The sequence below is a fragment of the Eriocheir sinensis genome, chromosome 31, assembly GCF_024679095.1.
Source record: "Eriocheir sinensis breed Jianghai 21 chromosome 31, ASM2467909v1, whole genome shotgun sequence".
Lineage (NCBI taxonomy): Eukaryota > Metazoa > Arthropoda > Malacostraca > Decapoda > Varunidae > Eriocheir > Eriocheir sinensis.
In genome coordinates, this window is record NC_066539.1 from 10,586,217 (window position 1) to 10,606,240 (window position 20,024).

General features: G+C 42.1%; 1 protein-coding gene across 1 annotated transcript in view; it reads left to right on the forward strand.

The window, feature by feature from the left end:
- LOC127005907 (metalloreductase STEAP4-like) overlaps window positions 1-20,024 on the forward strand; it is a 34,749-nt gene that overhangs the window by 12,164 nt on the left and 2,561 nt on the right. The window contains exons 3-10 of the mRNA XM_050875286.1: window positions 7,908-8,081; window positions 9,357-9,474; window positions 9,925-10,130; window positions 10,313-10,446; window positions 10,556-10,683; window positions 10,970-11,138; window positions 13,269-13,474; window positions 15,407-15,578. Of these exons, the coding sequence (XP_050731243.1) occupies window positions 7,908-8,081; window positions 9,357-9,474; window positions 9,925-10,130; window positions 10,313-10,446; window positions 10,556-10,683; window positions 10,970-11,138; window positions 13,269-13,474; window positions 15,407-15,578 (1,307 nt within the window). The remainder of the gene's footprint in view (window positions 1-7,907; window positions 8,082-9,356; window positions 9,475-9,924; window positions 10,131-10,312; window positions 10,447-10,555; window positions 10,684-10,969; window positions 11,139-13,268; window positions 13,475-15,406; window positions 15,579-20,024) is intronic.

Below are 20,024 nucleotides of genomic sequence, written 5' to 3' on the forward strand. Positions count from 1 at the left end.
AGATACCCTTTAGTAAATATATAGCTGTTGGTTGTAAGTGAGTGTTCTAAGCGCTAATTGGTTCACGGATATAGAAAGGCAATATCCATCAGAGTTGTTTATTCGCAAAAATACAAACAGGTCATTGAGACAGACAAAACACATAAAAAAGGTGGTTGAGTGTATATGCGTGTGTATGAATGTTGTATAGTGTAAGTGACATTAAAGTGTTGGTGTATATGTGGAACAATATGTATAAGTGAAGAATAGGAGGACGTGGACAGAGAACCGAAGATAAACAAGTAACAAGAAAAGTAAACAATTAGGACGCATTTAGGACGCACAAGACACGGACGCGACACGACAACAGGCTCAAATGGCACAGGAGACAGGACGAACGAAAACACTCACACGAAGAAACAAGAGTCTGAGTTTGAGCGGGGACTTGCCCACTACATAGCCTCATCGAATTAGCTGCAATACCTCTTAGTAACTAGACTCACCGAATTATCTGCCTTTTAGTAATTAGACTGACCGAATTATCTGTATTTTAATAATTAGTCTCACCAAATTATCTACCCATTAGCAGTTAGCCCGACATAATCATCTACCTTTTAGTATTTACGCTCACCGAATTATCTGCTGCCATCTACCGAGGACGCCCAGAAACCTTGACTTAGATCTAACATATTAATTACCTCGTTTGTATTTATATGTACGCCTCTTCGCTTAATATTCACGCTAAGTAGAACCCAAATGAGCAATGAGACTTAAGAGATTAGTAATTTATGCGTAGCTGAAGGTAATGTGGCGGCTTCCATTATGTATTGCAGTTAATAATACAATGTTCTAGAGGACATGCATGCACGTGTCCACGAGGCAAGACCAACGTAAAAAAATGTCTGAATATGCAGTTTGATTTAAATTTCTTGAGGCATTTTCAAGGGAGGACTTACATAGATTTACATAGATGTTTATACCACACAGCCCTCCGCTTGATTCTTCAAACGTCGTATTTTTGTTTGTTTGTTTGTTTGTTATTTGGCTTTTTTTTTGTTGTTTTTTGTTTTTGTTTTATTACAGCAAAGGAAGCAGCTCAAGGGCAAAAAAAAAGAAAACAATGAAAAAAAGCCCGTTAATTACTGCTCCTATACAAAAGAGTAAAGAGAAGTGGTCGAAAGAGAGGTCAATTTCGGGTGGAGAGAGAGGGAGAGGCTTCTTTGGCTTTTTACTTCTATTTTTTTTAGCACGTAGTTAGTTACAAGTCTTAGGTTTTCAAAAAGTGAAGTCGACACATTATGAACTCGGTCGTAAAAAAGTGATCTAAAAAATCAACAAAACCACGCCTTGAAAAACGCGTCAAAACAGACAAATCAGACACATTATTGATGGTAAAGACTATACGTTTGAAATATCAGGCGTTAATGATCCAATTTTAGGGCTGCTTTCACAGTCACTTAGTTTGTATTGATCGTTACCAATGGCGGCGATCGACGCTATAGTTTTCTACGTGAAACTGGCCTATGGGGTAGTGGCGGCTGCAGAGGAATCGAGAAGTGTTGAGAGTGTGTGGCAATGTGCGGGGCTAGGCTTACCCCGCAGCCGCCACTACCCGTCGGCCAGTTTTACGTGGAAATACTATAGCGGCGATCGCCGCCATTGGTAACGATCAAAACAAACAAAATGACTGTACAAGCGGCCATTACTGCTGTCTCCTTATACCTAAAGGAATCGATATCAAACGGCCACCAAGACATTGCATCTCATTCTTCGCGAATTGCTAATTTGGAGAAAATGCCAGTCGAGTTTTTTTAAATTAATAAATCGTTTGTAATGTACAACTAAAAGTGGGAGCTTATTCCATTCTTGCATAATAACGCCACTGAGAAAGAATTTAATTCAGTCTGAATGTGTTTTCTTTCTTTTCTTTTTTTCATTTTATGCACGTTGGTAGCCGACCTACTTGGTAGTTGTCCTGAAATGAAACCATTCGTTGATTTTTGTACTGCTGGATAGGTCTGCGGTGCTTAGCCAGCAGTTCCTCCGCCCGTGCTTTGCAGATATCGTTGAATGTAAAATAACGAGACGTCGTTCATTCTTGCATGCAAATAATAGGAGACGTCGTTCGTTCTTGCATGCAGAAGAAAGACAGACGTCGTTCGTTCTTACAGGCAAACCAAAGAGAAGTCCTTAAGGCCAGCCGAGATGCCTATTCCCGCTCCCTGGTAGCAGTCATGTCGCTGCATACTCGATATCATTCCCAAAAAGTTAAGCGACCTTTAAGTGAGCCGTGGAGTCCACAACCAAGAAAATGTTGTGTGCTTCGTCATCCTACCCCTTAAAGAGCAAACCTGTTGAAAGAATTAGTGGGATAAATGGCACGGGAACAAGTCTGGAGAGCAGAATGAAGTGGAGGCTGGGGACTGCTTTGAAACTTGTATGCATGGGAAGTATCTCTGTCAATCCCTTGTGATGAGGCGAGGAAGAGAGAGAGAGAGAGAGAGAGAGAGAGAGAGAGAGAGAGAGAGAGATTGCCCTTATTTCTAGGTAATTATCTCTCTCTCTCTCTCTCTCTCTCTCTCTCTCTCTCACACTTGTTACATCTCCTTATGCCTAAAAACACCCACGTTATTGATTATATTCAACTGATTCAACGGACGAAATCACTCCTTCAAAACACTACGTCCTTTGAAGACTTTCCTTTACTGAATAATGCCAACACAGACTTGATGACAAAACGGACGGCTCCCTTGAATTTGAACTTGGATATTGACCCGCTAGTACTGCTCATAAATATTCCCGGCAGTTCGAAGAAGCTCGTAGCGGGCGACGCGTGACACGGGGAGAGTTTGCTCACCACGAAATATGAAACTCGCGATAGCTAGGTCATGCATTATCTCCTCGGAAAACCACATATGTGTCATCACTATTATGCTTCCCTGTGGTAGTTTAGGCACAGCGAGGAAAAAATAAAATGGTTAACTATAATAATACGAGAATACGAGCATAGGCATGAAATAGCTCCTGAGAAATGTGCAAATATCCTTGCGCCGTCGTGTTTCCTTATTTTTTTTACAACAAAGGAGACAGCTCAAGGGCACAAAAAAAGGAAACAATAATAAATAAAGCCCGCTACTTGCTGTTCCTAAAATAATCCAACGAGGTGGCCGAAAGAGGGGTCAATTTCGGGATAACCTGGGCACGGGAAAGAATTATAATTATATATATTCGTGTACGACAATAATACGAGAATAAGAGATGTGTTAGAAGGGCTCCCTATAGATCTTTTTCTTCTGTAGATCTTTGGCGCTTTGTAATGCTTCTTAGGGCATCGTTATTCCTTCAACTTCCTTCCTTTTTTCGTTTCCAGCTTTCAATCAAGAGTGTTTTCATGTGGCTCACTATCCTACTATCTGTGTCTTCTTCATCTTCCGTCAATCCCTATACATTTTGAGTCACCTATTCATACCTATACATGTTTGAGACCTACACGCTTTGTATCGCTTCTTAGCATCGTTACTCCTTGAACTTCCCTCGTTTTTTCGCTTCCAGTTTTCATTCAAGAGTGTTTTCATGTGGCTCAGTATCATACTTTCTGTGCCTATACATATACATACCTTTACATTTTTGAGACCTACCCATTGTATCGCTTCTTAGCATCGTTACTCCTTGAACTTCCCTCGTTTTTTCGTGTCTAGCTTTCAATCAAGAGTGTTTTCATGTGGCTCACTGTTATACTATCTGTGCCGTTCGTCAGTCCCAATACATTTTGAGTCACCTATTCATACCTATACATTTTTGAGACCTTCTACGCTTTGTATCGCTTCTTAGGTCGTTACTCCTTGAACTTCACTCGTTTTTTCGTTTCCAGCTTTCAACCAAGAGCTAGTGTTTTCATGTGGCTCAGTATCATACTATCTGTCTTTATCTTCCGTCAGTCCCATTACAGTTTGAGTCACCTGTCTTTCCCGGCCTTCCTTTCCTCCCACTCCCCCGTGCCGATGAGTTATGCTACTTGTCTGTCTGTTCATGTCTTCGTGTTCTGAAAAGTGAGTACCGTTCTTGCTGCCGCTGTGAACGTGACCGAGCAGGAAAATAGACACAAACAACGAGTCTACACCCACCCACCTGTGCACTCGTTAGGTATTGCTTTTGTCCCATCCCCTCCAAGCGCCCCACCCCATACACCCATAGTTAGTTAATTTTACTGAATTCTGTATTTATTTATTTATTTGTTTATTTTATTTTATTTTATTTATTTTGTTTTATTTTATTTTGTTTTTTTATGTTTTTCTTTTTCTTTTTCTTTTCTTTTAATTTATTTTCTATTTGTGTTTATCATTTTCTTTTTTTCTTTTCTTTTTCCCTCTTTTCTTGATATTGATTTCCTTTTGTGATGTTCTTTTTTGGTGTTCTTTACTTTGCTTCCTATCATCCTTTTGTTGATGTTCGTTGGTCTGGGTGAGCCGCTTTCCTCCCAGAAGAGACCCACCCATTATTTTGGTGATGTTAGTCAGGGCCGAAATGTGGATGATGTTTGTCATATTTTTCTTTTCTTGATCTCGTGTTTTTCTTGTTCTTTTTATTGCTGCTGTTTTTGTTTTTCGATGTAATTTCTTTCCTTTTTCTTTTTATTTCCTTACTATTTTATTCTTTTTAATGTTAATTGTTTCCTATCATCCTTTTGTTGATGTTCGTTGGTCTGGGTGAGCCGCTTTCCTCCCAGAAGAGACTTGAGCGCTTGAGGCCACTGTTGTCAGGTAGAGGCGCTGCGACTAGACAAGCAAGGCGGGTACGAACTCATTAAACAGGCGGGTGGAGTTCCAGTTGCTGTCCCGATGATAAATGGATCGAGGTCGTGAATGTGAGTTTGCTTTCAACCTTAATTACTGAAGCGTGAAAGACTGTTTGCAAGTTCCATAGTCTAACATTGCAAGTTTGTACGCTCCCAAACACACTTTTCTTACTATAGTGTTTGGAAATTGATCAAGTACGTGGGTGTGAATCTATTGTATCTTGACCGTTCGCCAGTTCCACAGTCCAGCATTGCAAGTTCATAAGCTTCCAAACACAAAATGCTATAAAAAATCCTTCTTCTGTGGTTTGTACGCTCCGAAACACACATCTCTTGTACTATAGTGTTTGGAAATTGATCAAGTTCGTGGGTGTGAATCTATTGCATCTTGACCGTTCGCCAGTTCCACAGTCCAACATTGCAAGTTCATAAGCTTCCAAACACAAAATGCTATAAGAAATCCTTCTTCTATAGTTTGTACGCTCCCAAACACACATCTCTTGTACTATAGTGTTTGGAAATTGATCAAGTTCGTGGGTGTGAATCTATTGCATCTTGACCGTTCGCCAATTCCACAGTCCAACATTGCAAGTTCATAAGCTTCCAAACACAAAATGCTACAAAAAATCCTTCTTCTATAGTTTGTACGCTCCCAAACACACATCTCTTGTACTATAGTGTTTGGAAATTGATCAAGTTCGTGGGTGTGAATCTATTGCATCTTGACCGTTCGCAAGTTCCACAGTCCAACATTGCAAGTTCATAAGCTTCCTAACACAAAGTGCAATAAAAAATCCTTCTTCTATAGTTTGTACGCTCCCAGACACACATCTCTTGTACTATAGTGTTTGGAAATTGATCAAGTATACGTGGGTGTGAATCTGCGTTTAACCTTAATATTGCAGTTTATAAAACCGTTCGCCAGTTCCACAGTCCAACATTGCCAGTTCATAAGCTTCCAAACACAAAATGCTAAAAAAATCCTTCTTCTATAGTGTTTGGTGTTGATATTTAAGGAAATCACACAGGAAATAATCTTTAGGGTCAAATTGTGTTGTTGTTGTTGTTGTTGTTGTTGTTCCTTTTCTTCTTCTTCTTCTTCTTCTTCTTCTTCCTCTTCTTCTTTGGGACTTACACACTCACAATTGACAACATAAATTATCTCCATACAGAAAAGTTAAAGCAGAATAATTTGCATTTGACTGAAAGGCGTAAACTGTCGGTGATCTGATTCAAATTGTTGAATGGGTAAATGGCATTGATAAAGGTACCAATCATATGACACTAAAACAAAAATGATTAGAACCCGAAGCAATGCAAACAAGCTAAATGTATTCAGGTTCAAGAATGATGTAAGCAAGAATTGGTCCATAAAAAGAGCAGTGGAAGAGCGAGAAAAAAAGAACGCTGGAGTAATGTAAACACTGGAACGACGACTGAGAGTTTCACAAGGAGATTAGGTAAACTTATGGGCAAAGCTAGCAGAGAATCGATAATTGATCCAAGACCTGTCACGTGAATAGCAACACTAGTCTCGTACAGATTTATTACATCATTCAGCGGTTCCCTGTCACATGCCACTCCTTTCATTCATCTTCCCTTCCTTGATCTCACCTTATATGTATCGAATTTCTTCCTGCCATTCTCTTACATAATGCCACTCTCTTCTCTAATACTCGAGCTTAACTTATATGTATCCAACTTCTTCCTGACATTCTCTTGCATCATGCCACTCTCTTCTCTCCTACTCGAGCTTAACTTATATGTATCCAACTTCTTACAGACATTCTCTTACCTCATGCCACTCTCTTCTCCCCTACTCGAGCTTAACTTATATGTATCCAACTTCTTCCTGACATTCTCTTACATCATGCCTCTTACTTCTCCCCTACTCGAGCTTAACTTTTATGTATCCAACTTCTTCCTGACATTCTTTTACATCATGCCTCTTACTGCTCTCCTACTCGAGCTTAACTTATATGTATCCAACTTCTTCCTGACATTCTCTTACATCATGCCTCTTACTTCTCTCCTACTCGAGCTTAACTTATATGTATCCAACTTCTTCCTGACATTCTCTTACATCATGCCACTCTCTTCTCCCCTACTCGAGCTTAACTTATATGTATCCAACTTCTTCCTGACATTCTCTTACATCATGCCACTCTCTTCTCCCCTACTCGAGCTTAACTTATATGTATCCAACTTCTTCCTGACATTCTCTTACATCATGCCTCTTACTTCTCCCCTACTCGAGCTTAACTTATATGTATCCAACTTCTTCCTGACATTCTCTTACATCATGCCTCTTACTTCTCCCCTACTCGAGCTTAACTTTTATGTATCCAACTTCTTCCTGACATTCTTTTACATCATGCCACTCTCTTCTCCCCTACTCGAGCTTAACTTATATGTATCCAACTTCTTCCTGACATTATCTTACCTCATAACATTAAACTTACAACAACCTGATAAGGGAAAGGGGGAGGGGAAGGTATAAGGCAAATGTAGACCTCCCCCGTTGGACACTTAAGAATACTGAATAACGACAGTAAACGTAATATTATCTCACGTTATGCCTGGGTTAGCCTTCCGTTTTTCTATTTAGATTTAGTATAACAAAACACGTGCTCCTGTAGTTCGTGAGTCTCGCAGTGGTGTCATTGTAAAGAATATCCATAAATATCATAACTTGAATGATCCGCCATCTATAAACAATGTGATTCATATTGATAGCCTAGTAGCAGAAGTTTACAGATGAGCAAGTGGTCACCGCCCGCCTGCTAATTCACTATTGTTTTTTACCCTCACGACACACACACACGCACACACCTTTTTTTAATATTCTTCTCCTTACTTTACCTACTATCACGGTCTATTTAATCTTTCATATCCATGTCTGCTCATCGAGGGGACTCTGTTTGGGTCTAGTATATGTTTGTTTTTCTTTGGTGGCCTTTCATGAATCTCAATAATAATAACAAGAAGAAGAGAAAGAACAGCAGCAACAACAACAACAACAACAAGAATGATAATACAAACAATCAATCAATCAGTAAATAAACAAACCAACAAATAAACAAACACATAAACGAACAAACAAATACACATCCTATCTCCCCGCCTTACACAGGGAGCTGGTCCGGGGCAAACAGGGATGCCGCTTGGTCACGCAGGAGGAGGCGGCCAAGGCGGACATCGTGGTGGTGGCTGTAGGCGCCGACCACTACCGCCGCCTGCCCCTCAACCAGCTCAAACACAAGGTGGTCATCGATGTGGCCAACTTCACCGCCCCGCCACCCCCGCAGTGAGTCACCAGTGTTTATGTGCGTGTGTGTGTGTGTGTGTGTGTGCGTGCTTACCTAATTGTAGTGAGAGGGTTTTAGCTATCCTCGTAGTGTCCCGTCTCTATATCTACATTTCTCTAGCCTTTCTTTTAATGTGTGAACCCTCTTCGTTGCATTTACTTCGTCCTTTAATACATTCTAACCTCACCTCAAAGATTTATCCCCTAGTATCACTAGGGGAAACGGGCCCTTGTCCTAAGACGGCCCGTTAAGAGTGCAAAAATGCTCCCTCCCTGCGCGGGGGAGCACGGGCTAAGCCGATTGGCGGCCCGTAGCAGGATGCCGACAGACCGACTCTATCGGCGATCGAAATCTAGCCGACCGAGTCGGTCCGTCGACGAGGACTGGCGTGTCTCTCAATACATTCTAAGCGTCTATGCTGTGTTTGTTGACCTGACTCATGCATCTCCGTAGTCTTTCTCAGTTTGTTTATGTTCTTGTTCGTCTATGTGTGTGTGTGTGTGTGTGTGTGTGTGTGTGTGTGTGTGTGAGAGATAGTGGTTTGTTATCCTCACCGTCGAAGGGAATGCAGTAAGTTTGTATATATTTGTTGAAGTAAGTGAACTGAAGTGTGTTGTAGTATCGTGTTTTATTAAGTATGAGCTGAAATGTGTTTTGGTGTCGTGTTCTGTGGGTGGCATGAGAAAGTGTGGGAGGCAGTAGGGGGTGACGAACGTATGTATGAAGATCAAGGTCACGAGCTTGACCACACACACCACCACCAGCATTGAATCTCGCTCGCGCCTATCCAGCGATATTTAATATAGTTATTGATGTGGAGTAACTTGTGCCTGTCTATCAATTTGAGGCTTTTGAGCTTGCATATCTGACAACTTCGGGTTGATAACACTCTTCGGAGACGCAACGGCCCTCTTCAATACCGCAGGCGTGTTGGCTATGGCCTTTATCTTTTTCTTAAGGATGTTGTTCTGGCTCAGTATATTCTCTAAGACCTGAATGCTGTAAAATAATGCATCTTTGCTCAGGCGTTTTAGCTGAGATCGCTGCATTTGTATTAACACACACACACACACACACACACACACACACACACACACACACGGCATCTGATTTCGATACTCGTGACACAAGCTGGAGGTATTCAGGTTTAGAAGTATGCAGACAAGAATTCGCTTATAAGAATGACAGTGGAAGAGCGAAAAAAACAAACTCTATAGTAATGTTAACACTACGATTACTCCTCGAATTTCTTAAGTCTGGTTGGGTTCCCACAGTCAGCCAAGCAATGCCGAGGTCCTTCAGCAGCTGGCGCCCCAGGCATACGTGGTCAAGAGCTTCAACGTGCTGTCCGCCTATGCCCTCGAGAACAGCGTGCAGCAACAGGCGAAGCAGGTACGGTAGGTCAGGAGACATCCCGATCCTCCACCCACTACTTGGTTTTTGATACCCACTGATACCCGCCCCTCTTCATTTCCTCCATTTCCTCCATTTTCATTGCCATTTCCATTTCCATTTCCTCCATTTCCATTTCCATTTCCATTTCCATTTCCTCCATTTCCATTTCCATTTCCATTTCCTCCATTTCCATTTCCATTTCCATTTCCTCCAGTTCCTTCATTTCCGCCCCCCTCCATTTTTATCACAAAAACTCAAAACGAGAGGAATATATTAGTTGTTTTTTCCATGTTGACTGAGTATATCTTAAGTGAAAAGTATGTAATGGAACTAAACAAACAAACTAAATTAAACCCAACTAAGCAGATTAAACCCAACACCTTAGACAAAACTTCATGGCATCTTACCGTCACGCCCTCCCCGTTATCCTTTCCTCTATCTCGTCAGGTGCCTGTTGCTTCGGACTGGCCCGAGGCGCGGCGCCGCGTGCTGGAGATGGTTAAACAGATGGGCTACTCGGCCGTTGACAAAGGACCGCTGAAATTTGCCCGTGACATTGAGGCCATCCCGCTACAGCTGATGCCAGCCTGGAGGAGACCCCTCATGATCGTTGGGAGCCTTTGGGTTTTTCACTACCTCTTGTTGCTCTTCAAGTGAGACCTATTGGTTATTGTTCTCACCTTCTGAGGAAAATTCTAGGCCATAAAAGTATCCTCTGCCTCATTAAGGACCTCGTTTCCATGTAAACACAGATTTCAGAGCCGTACAGTTTGGTTTATCTATTTAATTTATTCTCCGCCTCTTTAACCGAGTAAGCACACTTCTCTGGCTGCAGGTATCAAGTGTGTGGCAGCATACAAACAGGCGAGTCGTGGAGGCAGGCAACACTGAGAAATCTGGCGCTAATGAACGTGAACCGAACGACTGCGATCACCGCCTTGTGGACCCTGACGCTGTGCTACCTCCCCGGTGGGTGAGAGAGAGAGAGAGAGAGAGAGAGAGAGAGAGAGAGAGAGAGAGAGAGAGAGAGAGAGAGAGAGAGAGAGAGAGAGAATGTGACGCCACTCTTCGCCGCTAGGTGTGATGGCGGGGTACATCCAGCTGGCGTGGGGCACCAAGTACCGGCGGTTCCCCAGCTGGCTGGACACTTGGCTCAAGATGAGGAAGCAGCTCGGGCTCCTCATGCTGTGGTTGGCTGCTGTACACGTAAGTCCACGCGATGTCTTAAGAACACCACCCGACATGTTTATTGCAAACCTTTTCTCAAAAATAACACTGAAAATAGCTGTTTCTGCATTTATTAATAGCTTTTGTAACCTCAATCATTTGAGAAATAAGGACCATCTCTTTCTATATTTTGGGGAACGCTGTTCCGTTAGGTTGGTGCATTTCGCTTACACTCTAGTCTAATTCTTTCATTTACATTGCATTCAACATTGTTAAAACACTATTATAAAGCACTTGCGTTGCTAACCTGCTTCTCGGGCCACAGACGATACTGGGCGTGGCGGTGTGGTCGGGCATGTACGACTCCCTGATCTGGGACCCGCCCCTCATGGCCACCCTGGACGTGCGTGTGAACAGCACCACCTTCGTGCAGCGCGAGGTGCCCATCTACAGCTCCACCATGAGCCTTCAGGGGGAGATGTTCCTCACCTGCGGTAAGTAACACCCAGCACAAACATCGGCTTCTTTTTTTACCCGTGTCGCCCTCGTGTTGAAGAGTGAATCAAAGGGGAGACACCATCGAGGGTCATGACACAACTGAAAACGTGCAGAAAATATGCTAAGAGTTTATCTTTGGTGCCGTTAGAGGTGTTGTTAATATGTTGGTCAAAGACTGAAACATTTTGCACACACATACACACACACACACACACAAACACACACACTCACGCACACACACACGCATACACACAACAACAACAACAACATCTTAGCTTCTCCAAACAACTAACTTTTTTTATATATATTTTTTTCATAGTCAAATGACTTCACATCTCCTCTCTTACTAAATCAGCTTCCTCGAGGTTGGGCGTTCTGTATCGTCTCCGCCAGTTCTTCTCCCCCGCACAGATGTTTTCCATATATAGGGGCCTTGTCCGCCCTCGTATGGAGTATGCATCTCACGTGTGGGGGGGCTCCACTCACACAGCTCTCCTGGACAGAGTGGAGCCTAAGGCTCTTCGTCTTATTAGCTTTCCTCCTCTTACTGACAGCCTTCTACCTCTCAAATTCCGCCGCAATGTTGCCTCTCTTCCTATCTTCTATCGATATTTTCATGCTGACTGCTCTTCTGAACTTGCTAACTGCAAGTCTCCCCCCTCCTGCGGCCCCGCTGCCCACGACTTTCTACTCATGCTCATCCCTATACAGTCCAAACCCCTTATGCAAGAGTTAACCAACATCTCCATTCTTTCATCCCCTTCACTGGTAAACTCTGGAACAGTCTTCCTTCGTCTGTATTTCCTTCTGCCTATGACTTGACCAGTTGACCTCTTTCAAGAAGAGTGTATCAAGACACCTCTCCACCCGAAATTGACCTCTCTTTCGGTTACTCTTTACTTTTTACTTTTGCGGGAGCGGCGAGTAGCGGGCTTTTTTTCTATTCTTTTTGTTGCTCTTGAGCCGCATCCTTTGATGTAAAATGAAAAAAAAAAAAAAACAGGTTTCAAGAAATATCATTAACGAAAAAATACTTCAGTGACACACACACGTACAAACTGACAAACATACAAACAAACAAAGCACACACACACACACACACACACACACACACACACACACACACACACACACACACACACACACACACACACACACACACACACACACAAGAAAAATAGATATAGAGGAGGAGAGGGGCAATGATCGTGGCTATATAGTGCACCCCAAAACCCTGAAAGAAAATGAGTAACAGAAAACCTTTTAGAGGAGAAACACCTTCAATATCTAAAGAAAATTATAGAGGTACAAACAAACTCAAAGGTCGGTTCTGTTCCTCACTTCTACACACAAACAATCTAAAGTTACGATTTACTTTATGTACGGGTTGCCACACTCATTTCATGGCTATTTTCACACTTATTTTGAGCTTTACATTCTTTCCAATGGGTTACCGAGAGCTTAGAAGGTTAGTAGGAAAGATATATAAGAACAGAAGGGCGTTTGATTAAGTAGGAGATGAGATACGGAAGTGGAGAGACACGCCAGTCCTCGTCGACAGACCGACTTGGTCGGCTAGATTTCGATCGCCGATAGAGTCGGTCTATCGGCACCCTGCACCCTTTGGCAAAGGCCCGTGCTCCCTCGTGCAGGGAGGGAGCAATCTTTTCCCTCTTAACGGGCCGTCTTCGGACAAGGGCCCGTTGCCCTAGTGATACTAGGGGAGAAATCTTTATAAAAAAATACAGAAGGGTGCATATAGTAAAACTTCACCCACTCTAAATACTACTAAACCTACTAAGTAACTATGTACCGACAATAATTTAGGCCTGCATGACCGCCTAACAATCTAAATATTACTAAGCGTTAAGTTAATCTACTGAGTAACAAAGCACCAGCGATATTTTAAGCATGTCTGTTGTTTTCCGGGAGCTTTGAAGGTTAGGAGAATTAATATTTAAGAACAGAAGAGCAGTTGGTTAGGTAAGAGACGAAATACAGAAGAGTGCATAAACAAATATTTACCCAAACTAAATATTAATGATCTTTATGTTAATCTACTAAGTAGCAATACGATATTTTAGGCATGTGTGCGAGGCTAATAAAAACCCTCCCTCCCCGGCCAGGCGTCTTGTCCATGTTAATCACCTGCATCGTGGGCGTGTCGTCACTGCCCTCCGTGGGGGCGACGCTCACCTGGCGGGAGTTCAACTTCATCCAGAGCAAGCTGGGCTGGCTGGCGCTCATCACCGGCACGCTGCACGACGGCCTGGTGGGCTGGGGCTTCTCCGCCGACCACTACACCGTCTGCTCCCTGCCCTCATGCGCCCAGGTACGGAGAGGTACACGGCAAAATAAATAATAATAATAATAGATTCTTTCATATGAATACTAAGTGAGGAGTGAATTAAAAAAAATATATATCTCACTGAGTGTAGCCAGGGAAATGCTTTCAGAGGCATCCAAGACGTCTGTTTGAATGCAAATGTTGTATCCTTTGGTGTGGAACAAAGCATACTTCTTTTATCATATCAACAGTACAGTGATAATGAAACACAGGACACATGTCACACTAACTTCATTGGCATAAGAGGCCTATGTGATCTTCATGTACAGCAATTGTATGTTTCATCCATATATAATACAAAATACTCAAAAAATACTCGAACCAACTTTAATACTAATGACTGATTCGCAGAGCAAAGACATTTGGGAAGGCCTTACAAAAACAGTCGGGGAGCCATTGCCTCCTAGTGGCACCCCAGCTACGGGCCTGTGAAATGATCTTGTCTTCATGTTGGTCTTTGACATATACGTATTTAGAGGCCAGTAAAAAGGTAGTCTATGCACCATAAATCCCATGTCCTCGGAGTATTTCCCTTTCATCGTCACACTGCGCATCACACATATCTCTGTCTCGTTTGAATAGAGTAGAGTCAAGGGCTTTTCCAGTTATGAGTTCCTCTCTTCTTCCGGACCGTCGTCTCGGCTACCTCTTAAATATTGTTGCACTGTGACTTCCCTTTCTATCTCCTGTGGATATATTTATGCTAACTACTCTTCTGGACTTGCTAACTAGATAACTCCACCCCTCCCGCGGCCTCGCTACACTCAACTTTTTACTCTAGTCTAGCTCATCCCTGTGTTGTCCAAATCCTGAAAGCAAACGTTTTCATCCATTTCAATAATAAACTCAGCAGCTTCCTTCCTTTGCCGGTGCCCCTCCTCCCTACGACTTGAACGCTTTCACGAGGCATAGAGTGAACTATCAAGACACCTCTCAAACCGAATCTAACCCTCTCTGCCTGCCCTCTGATTGCGAGAACAACTAGTGCTTTATCTGTTTGTTTCACCCTTTAACCCTTGCAGTACAAAAAATATTTATGATGAACCAAATCTGGAGCACAGGTTTATATGCAGCAAGATAAGGACAAGGGAGTATACATTAAGGTTTTAGGACTTGAAGTGACATTTGAGATAATGGCCATGTGTGAGATAGTGAATAAAAACTTTCAGTCTGCTTTTTCATGGCAGACGAGACGATTGTGGAGCCGATGGTGGAAGGAACCCAGCCACAAATAGATGGGGTTCAAGTGAATAGAGATAAGATGTCGAAAATGATGGCGGGAATAGATATGATAAAGGCAGTGGGACCATATGGCGTGTCGGGAAGATAAACGCTTATGGAAGTGCGATGAGCAAGCAAATAGCAGAACGAATTCACTGTGTCATCGAGAGTCCTGTGTGTGTGTGTGTGTGTGTGTGTGTGTGTGTTCTTAGACGTTTCAGTTATTTCTAAGGGCCAGAAAATAAGTTAAATACCTTCTCTTGGGCGTTTTTTCACGTTCATGGCACAGAGGGCATGTCAAGCTATCTCCAAGGTCATAAAACTACTCACGAAAATGCCCAATGCTCCCATGAAACCCTTGTTAAATCTATGTGCTTGGGTAGTGAAATGTTGAAGAAAAGAAGTTAAATACATTCTCTTGGGCGCTTTTTCACGTTCATGGCACAGAGGGCATGTCAAGCTATCTCCCGGGTCATAAAACTACCCACGAAAATGCCCAATGCTCCCATGAAACCCTTGTTAAGTCTTTGTGCTTGGGCAGTGAAATGTTGAAGAAAATGCTCCCATGAAACCCTTGTTAAGTCTTTGTGCTTGGGCAGTGAAATGTTGAAGAATATGTTCCTGTGTGTGTGTCTGTGTCTATCTGCCCGTCGGTCTGCCACGTAACCACCGACAACGCAACCTTTCTCCCCGCAGTACGCCTTAATCTTCCCGCTGTTGACCATCACCCTCAAAGCACTCCTCCTTGTACCCTGCGTGGACGGCCCGCTGCAGAAGATAAGACGCGGTTACGACCGAGTCAAGAGTCCGCCCGCCGTCCACCCGATGCACGTTGGCCACTACGATATGAGCAGAAGGAGCAGGGAAGGTGAGAGGGAACGGGTGAAGTACTTGATCTTAGGGGCATATTTTAACCCGGTAGCAGCGACGAGGCAAATTTGTGGCTTTACCGTGTACCAGCGACGGGCTATATTTTTGCCATGATATAAACCCCAAAAAAATAGATGATGCATATACTGATCACAAATGCGTTGAAATATATTATGAAATGGTTTGCGTGAGTGATGATTTTTTCTCATTTTTCTCGCTTAGAGGGGCCTTTAAGAAACATGATCCCTGCAGCTACCGGGTTAAAACATTTCGGTGCCCAAGCTCACATACTTAACGAGGTTTTCCTATAAGAGTTTGGGTCATTTTCTTGGGTAGTATTTCTTCCCTTGCTATCGTAAATCACTCTGTTCATATTCACTGTTCTTCTAAATTTTCTGGAACTCGGTCAAGCCTAGTGTCAGTAACCCAATAAACTTTCTCTCGTCTAATGCAAGTTGTTGAATTAGTGTTTTCCTTGCTATTTTAAATCACTATGTTCATATTCACTGCTCTTCTAAACTTACAGAAACTCGGTCAAGACTAGTGTCAGTAACCCAATAAACTTTCTCTCGTCTAATGCTAGTTGTTGAATTAGTGTTTTCCTTGCTATTTTAAATCACTATGTTCATATTCACTGCTCTTCTAAATTTACGGGAACTCGGTCAATCTTAGTGCCAGTAACCCAATAAACTTCTATCGTTAAGTGCATTTCCTCAATCGTACAAAGTTTCTTATTCTATTGCTTCCCTTGCTATCCTAAATCACTGTTTTTTATTCACTGTTATTCTAAACTTACGGAAACTCGGTCAATTTAGTGTCAATAGCCCAATAAACTTCTATCGTCTAGTGTATTTCCTCAATCGTACAAAGTTGCTTATTCTATTGCTTGCCTTGCTACCTTAAATCACTGTTTCTATTCCATTTTATTCTATTTTTTTAAGCCCTTGATCTGTCTGCTTTGCTGTAAAAAAAATCACTGCTATTTTAAACTTATGGAAACTCGGTCAGTCTTAGTGTCAATAGCCCCATAAACTTTCTTTCGTCTTATTTATTTCTCCACCCGTTCAAAGTTGTCTGCTCTATATCTTCCTTTGCTATCCTAAATCACTATGTTCATATTCACTGCCCTTTTAAACTTCCGGAAACTCGGTCAAGATTAACGTCATTAACCTAATAAACTTAAGCTCTCGTCTCATGCATTTCTTCGACCATTCAAGGTTGTCTACACTATTGATTTCCTTGATATATTTAAACGGCAAATAAACATCCCTCTCTTTCTCTTTCTTTCCCCTCCTTTCTCGTATTCCAAGCTCCCCTTTACTAACAGATGTCATTTATTGTCAACTCAGGAATCAGTGGTAGCTTCTAAGTTGTTTTCCGATCACTCTCACTGTTCCTCTAGACTTACTAACTGCCTGCATGCTCTCGACACTCCCACTATGCACTTTACCACACACATATGCAAGACTTAAAAGGTGTGGAATCGCTCTTTCAAAACTTGGGTTGGTAAACGTGGGAACAACCCTCTCCATTCTGTGTTCGTTGTTTCCGAAGACTTGGCGCATCATAAGGGGTAAAAAACCAAGACTCCTCTGGTACTAAGTTTGACCATTGTCTTTTGGTATCTTCCTTTGTCTGTCACTTTTTAGAATTATGATGCACCGCGTTGGAGGGTTTTTTTTTTCTTTGGTCTGTATTCTTCTTCTTGTTCTTCTTGGTGTTCTTCTTCTTGTTCGTCTTCTTCTTCTTGTTCGTCTTCTTCTGCTTGTTCGTCTTCGTCTTCTTGTTCGTCTTCTTCTGCTTGTTCGTCTTCTTCTTCTTGTTCGTCTTCTTCGTCTTCATCTTCGTCTTCGTCTTCTTCTTATTCTTATTCTTATTCATATTCTTATTATTATTATTATTATTATTATCATTATTATTATTATTATTATTATTATTATCATCATTATTATTATTATTATTATTATTTTTGATGAAAGGTGGTGAAGGAAACACGGGCTAGGGAACGAGTGTTTACTCCTGACTAGTTTCGCCTTAGTGGGCTTCTTCAGAGGAATAAGGTTTATACATGGGTAAGCTGCCTTATATACAAAAATGAGGGCTCCACTGGGATGCTTGGATTTTTGTATATAAGACAGTTTACCCATGTATAAACCTTATTCCTCTGAAGAAGCCCACTAAGGCGAAACTAGTCAGGAGCAAACACTCGTTCCCTAGCCCGTGTTTCCTTCACCACCTTTCATCACTTGTCATAATATCTACACATTATTATTATTATTACTATGTTGTTGTTGTTGTTGTTGCTAGTAGTAGTAGTAGTAGTAATAGCAAAATAGCAATAATAAGTGCTGGGCGAGAGAAACGAGCAAATCATGTTCCTACAGAAGGATTATTTCACGAGTGTGCACGCTTCTGGCCCTGTAAGAGTGCGTGCGTGCGTGTGTGTGCATGCAAGCGTACGTAAGTTGTTTTTTTACAGCAAAGGAAGCAGATCAAGGGCAAAGGAGGGTATCAGAACACCTCTCCTCCCGTAATTGCCCCCTCTTTCGGCCACCTCTTTGGATTCTTTTTAGGAGCAGCGAGTAGAGAGCTTTTTTTATTATTGTTTCCTTTTTTGTGTGTCATTGAGCTGTCTCCTTGCTGTAAAAAATAAAAATAGATAAAGTAATAATGAGAGGAAAAAAAAACGCTAAACACTCCCCTATAAAGAGTTCGGGGTCAAAATTCTCAGACGCATCTACCTCTGGCGTCACCCATTCACAAAAGCCAAAAAAGAAGATTAATAGGGTTTTCACGAGTGTTTTTTGGGTTCATGGTACAGAAGAGTTGTCAAAGTACCATCAGGGTCATAAAGGTACCTCTGGAAATGCCCAAAACTCCTATGAAAGCCTTGTCAAATGTGTGTGCCTTGGGACTGAAATGTTTAAGTTCATGGTGGAGCATAGGGGTCAAACTACCATCAGGGTCATAAAAGTACCTCTGGAAATGCCCAAAACTCCTATTTAAGCCTTGTCAACTGTGTTTGCTTTGGGACTGAAATGTTTAAATTCATGATGCAGCAGAGGGGTCAAAGTACCATCGGGGTCATAAAGGTACCTCTGGAAATGCCCAACACTCCTATGAAAGCCTTGTCAAATGTGTGTGCTTCGGGAAGAGTGGCCAAAAGAGAGGTCAGTTTCGCATGCGCATGAAAGTGGATGAACTGATTTCTTTTCGGGTTTTTTTGTTGCTTTTTTGTGTGTGTGTTTTGCCCTTGTACAATCCAACCAAGCATGTCAATCGATAGTTAGTTTTTTTAGCCTTAAACCTCGAAAAAAGGGCTGAAAATTAAAAAAGAAAAAAGAAATAAAACAAAATTTGATGAAAATGGTATTGCGCGTGTGAGTGTAGAGTTATGAATATTTCTCCTGAAACAGAAATCATATGACCTTGTAAAACATATCATTCGAAACCTCTTAAAATTAACTCGCTTCACGTTCTCTGCAATTATTATTAATCGCAATATAATGGGTAGGGTCGGTAGAGTAATGATTTTGGGATGGATGGCAAAGAACTGAGGTGGTCCAAGGCTCTAACGGGACGTAAAGATGGATCAAGGCTCAGTTACAGGACGCAAAGATGGATCAAGGCTCAGTTACAGGACGCAAAGATGGATCAAGGCTCAGTTACAGGACGCAGAGATGGATCAAGGCTCAGTTACAGGACGCAGAGATGGATCAAGGCTCAGTTACAGGACGCAAAGATGAATCAAGGCTCAGTTACAGGACGCAAAGATGAATCAAGGCTCAGTTACAGGACGCAGAGATGGATCAAGGCTCAGTTACAGGACGCAGAGATGGATCAAGGCTCAGTTACAGGACGCAGAGATGGATCGAGGTTCACTGACAGGACACAAATTCAGGAAAATATAGGTACATAGGATAAATAGGTAAATACATAAATAAATAGGTAAATAGCGGTACTGAAACGGCGGTAAATAGCGGTAAATAGGCCTCGTGTTACTAGAATGGGGTCTCACAAGGATCAGTCTTAGGTCCACTACTATCTATTATCTGCATGACGATCTTGGCTGCGATACACCCAGTGACATTCGCAAGTCTGCCGATGACATAAAAATAGGACAACTTAACATGAAAAAGACGCTCAGGTGTTACAAAAGAAAGTGAATGGCCTGTATGAGATTTTTTAGGGTAAAGGAAACAGCTCAAGGGCAATAAACTAAGAAAAGACGAATAAATCCGCTAGGTGCTGCTCCTGCAAAACTAAACAAGAGTGACCATTAGAGGCGTCAATTTCGGATGGAGAGGTGTCTTGCGTGTACCAATAAATTAATTATGTACCTCAACCTCATCAAATACAGCGTTCAAAGTGCAGATAAAATAACCCCCTAAGTAAATGCATGCTAGATGAAGCACTGCATTTGGTAACTTCAGCTGCGAAAGGA